The 6,000-nt window shown below is 38.3% G+C and overlaps 1 protein-coding gene across 1 annotated transcript in view; it reads right to left on the reverse strand.

Annotated features, from left to right (window-relative positions):
* LOC131069234 (uncharacterized) overlaps positions 1–4,430 on the reverse strand; it is a 199,645-nt gene extending 195,215 nt beyond the window's left edge. Inside the window, exon 1 of the mRNA XM_058004597.2 lies at positions 3,757–4,430. Within this exon, the coding sequence (XP_057860580.1) occupies positions 3,757–4,283 (527 nt within the window). The 5' untranslated portion in view covers positions 4,284–4,430. The remainder of the gene's footprint in view (positions 1–3,756) is intronic.
* Between the last annotated feature and the right edge of the window lie 1,570 nt (positions 4,431–6,000).

Here is a 6,000-nt window from a genome sequence, read left to right on the forward strand (position 1 = left end):
TTCTGGGCAATGAGTTTCAAGAGGGAATGATTTCCGCTCTTCGAGGACGCCAGAATATGCCATGTGAAGAGAATGATCAAGAAGTAGAAGACGTTGAACAACCTACAGTTCCTGATTGGCTAAAGGAAAGATTGAAAGAAAAGATAAAAGTAATAGATGTTCAAGAAGAAGATGATATGGCCGACTTCTTGGCCAGATTAGAACAAGTTGTTGTAAAAAAGCCAACCAAAAGGTTTTCTACCATCCAGAGAGATGAAGCCGCCTGTTGCATGGTGCAGATTGATGTGTCAAAAGTAGACAAGACAAAAGGAGATATTGCTTCTCATGAATATGCAATCACTACAATCAATTTGGGACCAACTACTAAGAGTCAGGAAGTTGAAGACTTGAATAATTCAATCGCTTCCATGAATGCAAGACTGGACAAAGAAGTAGGAAAGAAAAGGGAATACAAAAGAGAAGTTGAGCGACTAAGGGAATACATTCAGCACTTGACTAAGCCGCTCAATCAAGCCAATCCAGAAGTTCCTTCACTTTTAAATTCACAAGAGACAGTCAGATATTCTGAGGAAGAAGCAATTACAGCCAGAGAAACTAAAGAATGGATGACAAATGGAAAAGGAGCAGCAACATTTGCGGACAAATTGAGATTGACATATGGGCAAACTTCCTTCCTGCTCTCCAAAATTGCAAGCATGGACTGATCTCCAAGACATTCAAGACAGGATTATCCCATGCCTTAAGAGTATTGAAGGGCATGCATAAACAAGAACTGATTAACAAAGAGATAATTGCAGCAGGGGCCGCAGCAGGGGCCGCCTATGATTTTAATGCATGGCATTGGACATTAGTTGCACGCAATGAAGTTTTGGAGAAAGTAAAAGCAAATAGTGCTAAGGCCAAGGAGCAGATAAAAGCGATTTAGGATAAGATCTTCCTCATAGCTGCAGATTGTGCTCGAGAAAGAGATATGCAGTTGGAAAGCCTAAAGCTCAGAATTCAAGAGATTTTCTTCCCCATCACAAGACCAATCCTAAAACAAAATTTGGCCAATGCATCAGAATTTTTGTCTATCTGAGATGCCTTCCAAAAACAGGAGTTGGAGTGGGAGATTGCTTTTGCCGCTTGCGCAGATGATTTGAATGGATGGGAACACAAGATCAGCATGAATGGATGATATAAAAATATATATATATAACCAAATAAATGAATAAAATGAACTACATGAAATCTTAATAATAATAATAAACAAGATTTCATATATCATTTATATTTATCAAATATTAATATTAATTTCATATTTATCAAATAATAATATAAATTTCTCAATATTATTTCTGTTTTTAATCCTTGAGTTGATATTTACCTTTGGAGTCTTTGCCCAAGTCCTTGCAGGCCCCACTTCTCCCTTCTTAATGGCTGGTGGCTGAAGATAATAGAAGAATCCAAGAAAACACAAATAAAATTTATCAACTCACCAGTTCTTTGAGCTTGAGTGCTGCTGCTATCTATAAGTGTCCAACATATTACTTGGTATTACTTGGTAATCTTTGCGAAAGACCAGATCTGACGCATGTCAGAATGGTCTCCCTTAAACAAAATAAAGTCTTTCCAAACTCCTCTAAAAGTGAAATACGAACCACTCATTGAGCCACATCACCTCGTCTCCATTCACAGGCATATCATTTCCTATGCTGCCAATATAATAATCTGCAGAAATATTATATCCCACGCAAGTAGTCATTTGATGTCATAACACAAGTATTGAACCGTCGAGGAAGTGATTATAGAACAACAAATTATATAGTCTATCACGGCAACCAGTCAAGGCTACGATTTGTCTCCAAAGGAATGCTTTAACCAGTACCGAGTATAAAGTTTAAGGGACATCGGTGTCTACTAAATCTTCTCTTCACTGCTTATGAAGGTAAAGATAACTAAGGCATCGATTAGTCCTGAAGAAAGATAACAAGTAATTATTAATAATAATAATAATTACGGAAGGGTGTGTTTCGAGTAATAAACCGATTTGTTTAAACATCTAAATTAAAAAAAATATATCTCAATGGAAAGAAACCCTCCTCTTTATTGCTGGTAGGTTTCAAATTCGTCAAAAAATGTTCTCTTCTTTCATTTGCAATATGTTTCTGCTTGGCTATTCAGGAGCTGTCAAGTTGATAAATTGCATAGATGATAAGAGATCTTCTTTGGTCAGATGAGAAAAGCTTAAAAAGAAATGCAATCAATCAGAATCGATGCTACCTTCCAGAGAAACATGGCAGTATGGAGCTTAAGAATTTGAAATTTCATTGTCTGTCCTTAATTGTAAAATGGATTCTTAAATAATTTGAAAGAGATGAACCATGGAAAGCTCTAATTAGCAATAATATATGCAATGTTGTCCCAAAAAATAATAAAAATCGTAAGGTTCTTCATCCTCGTGATCGGTTGTTTTAGAAATTTTATGTGAAACCTGCAGGTTCAGATGTCTTACATAGTATTTGGAGCATAGTTGAAAAGCTCACAAAGTACTTGCAAAAGCCATGAGCCAAAAGTCCTGGCAAGTTACTCGCCTAAATACTCACCAAAAACTCATAATTTTTAATAAAAAACTCAGTTAAATGAGTTTACTTTGATTTTTTCACCTAATGTTAAAAATTTCATATGATTTTTAAAACATTTTTTATAAACAAAAAAACATCAAATACCTAATTTTGCTCTTAAGTCATTAAAATTGAAAAAATGGTTTTCGCCACGAAGGTTTATGTGGTTTTAAAGGCCTTAATTAGGGCTTGGTGGCAGGGGCTCTGCCCCACAACCCCGCCCTATATCACAACGAGGAACATACCAGGGATGCTGCCCCTCAACCCTGCTGGGGGAGTCTCCCCAAACTCCCATGAGGTGCACTGCCCTCAACCCCATTGGGGTCTATATATGTATTAAACTCTAATTTTGATTTATATTAATATACAATGGAAATCAGTAATACATTTTACAAATTTAGTAATATGTGTTTTTTATTAAAAAAATAAAAAATTAATGTGTTTTTAAATGTTCGATAAAATTGCTGAGTTATTACCTAGTTTTTTCTCGAGATTTTACCAGTTTCTGAATTTTTATAAATTTTAGGCCAGCTGACAAAAATCATCTAGTGGACCAATAGCTGTTTGAGTAACATTTTATCGATCATAATGCAGGCATCTCTAATTGGAACATTTGGCTCTTGATCAGGATAATGTAGCAGAATCTGACTCAACGAATGAGATAAGAAAGAAGGATATAATTATGAATAAGTTAATGCTTCGATGTTGTCAGTGTTTAAGACCCGATATCTTGCTCTCAAAACTTGCTGATAAAACTGTTTATTTGTATTGGTGCCCCTGATCTTGTTATAGTTTCAGGGTGCTGACATGTTTTATTAGTATGATTAGTGACTTTTTTGAGTCATTGGCTATTATACCGTAACCTCTTTGTCAATTACTTTGCAATTTAAAAAAATTGAGTAAATCAGATATTAACAAGCACTTCAGAATGAAGAGCAGCATGACAAAAATTGAAGGCAAATTGGATACTAATAATTTGAGTTTGCACTTCTTGTTCTTTATTTTTCATTTTACTTTTACAGTCCCATGAGTTTATTTCAACCTTTCGTAGACATTAACATCCTTATTGCACTTATTCCGCTAAAGAAACTTTACTGTCTGTAAAAAGACTTCTTAAAAAAACTGAGAATATTAGAAAAAAAATAATACATACTTTAATCCAAAGGGCAGCTCGATACGCTTAGTAACAGCCATAAGCCCCGTGCCATAGGGATTGCATAGGCTAAAAACTTGACCTAAAAAAGCCGGCCCTCTGTTATTCCCAAAATCGATTCCGTCAATCCGTACATTGGAGGGAAAACCGCCTTCTCTTTTTCTTCTCCTCCTTGACGGCGGAACTCGCTGTATGCTAGTCCCATTACTGCCAGATGATCTGGTATTATTATTCTCGTCATTATTACTATTTTTAAGAGAAATGTTGTCCCAAGGCGCTGATGAAAGCCATGTAAAGGTCGAAACAGGCATGACGTTGAACAATACCGGGACCAGAATACTGGGATTAGGGTTTATGTTATTTTCCTGCTGCTTAATTTTGGTTGAAACTGTGGCTAATGGAGCTGCCAAGTTGTGGGAAATGGAATGCATAAAATGCGTGACGAAGTCGGGAATTTTTTGAAATACCGGCGGGGGTTTTATTCGAAGGCCTGTAAAACCCCGACTCTCGTTGCAGTCAGAGGCCATCGTGACTGTTGTGACGAGCGAGAAACCCTTTGACTGGATTGCCCTGCTGTTTTGCTCAAATGAATCCGGTTCGAAAAATGCGTCTCCTCCCCTTGTGAGGAGATACGAAGAGCTTTTTCAGTGGAGTGGTGGTCTTCCGTGGCGATAATTAGAGGGATCATATTAATGATCCATATATCTAAAATAAATAAATAAAAACAAATATTTATAATAATAAGGATGCATACATATGTACATATATGGTTTGATATAATTAAAAGAAAAAATGGAAGGTTCAAACTTCATCCGAGTGCTATTGTTGAATAGAGACATTTTTGGTTCTTGTAGGTGGCTCTGCAATTAGGGTACGAAACTCAGCGGTCCTGGTTGCTGGTCAAGCTAGGCAGGGGGGCTCCCAACACCATTAGGGAGCCCCCGTAATTAATGCTCGTCCAAGTGGATGGGATGGATGGTAATATGTGTGATGGGACACCAAATGTGCCTCATTCCTCCTCGACTGCTCCAACTCTCTCTGGCTCAGCGGTGGATTCTAGCAGATCATTCAAGCAAGCCCTCGAGGGTCCCCGGCTCGACCTTCCAGCGAATGCATGCTTTCTCACAGTGCCTAATCAAGATGTTGGGACCAATTCCAACGTGCAAGAAGGTAAGGTTCCGCCTGCCACTAAACTCATCATTTCGCCTAATTCTTCTATGTCGGCGATGATTTCTAAAGAAATTTGTAGGCTTAGAGAGTCCGCTATCTTTCTTGAAGCCTTAGATGTTAATAGGGTTTCGTCTAGGCAATTCATGAATAAATGGCTTCCAGATATCTGGGTTAAAAAACCAGGGCTCCATTATACATATTGCATAATGATACAAAAAGGGTTGTTTCTAATTTTTTTCAAAGATGCAGATAGCCAAAAAAAAGCCCTAGAGAGATATTTTTGGGTGATAGGTAATTCTAATTTTCGAACCATTAAATGGGCCCCTGAATGTTGCAATGAGGAAATTATGGCCTTTTCGAACCCTAGGTGGGTTAGTGTTAAGATTGTCCCTTTGTTCCTTTGGTCTTGTCTTCCTGAAATGTTGGATCCTTTGGGTAAAATTTTAAGGATTGACTCCTCTTCGACCCTTCTCCCTCATCTGGATGCGAGGATTCTTGTTGCATTTAACCCTGGCACAGATTTACCCTCTGAAATTGTTATCAAGCTCAATGAGTCTCTCTATTCCTATCCTATTGAATATCTAGGGGATATTAATGCTTGCCATATATGTAGAAACAATGGTCATTTTAAAAATAATTGCCCTCTTGTGGCTAAGCGTAAACCCCAATCTAGCCCCTCCAATGATTCCCCTCCGTCCTCCCAAATTCCCTTAGCTCCCTCTCAATCCGGCCCTATCTCTAAAACTGAACCTGATAAACCAACCTCTCCTTCCCAACTCATTGACCCCTCCATTGTCGAGAGCATCCTTAAGTATAGACAAGCCCTAAAGGAAGCAAGGGTGGCCTCTAAGCCTTCCCGACCTTCTCTCTTTGACTACTCTGATGGGTCGGCTTTGAACAAGGGCCCAAGGACTCAAAATGCACAACATATAGTTTTGGACAGGTTGAAAGAGGTTGTCGTGGCTAGGAAGCAACTTGAGCAGGTCATGGGATCTTACAAGGTTGATCCAAATGTGATCCTCCCCTTGCCCCCTAGTGAGTTCATGGGTGTGGATGGCAAGTTGGAGGCCCCTA

This window comes from Cryptomeria japonica, chromosome 7, assembly GCF_030272615.1.
Source record: "Cryptomeria japonica chromosome 7, Sugi_1.0, whole genome shotgun sequence".
In the NCBI taxonomy this organism is placed as follows: domain Eukaryota; kingdom Viridiplantae; phylum Streptophyta; class Pinopsida; order Cupressales; family Cupressaceae; genus Cryptomeria; species Cryptomeria japonica.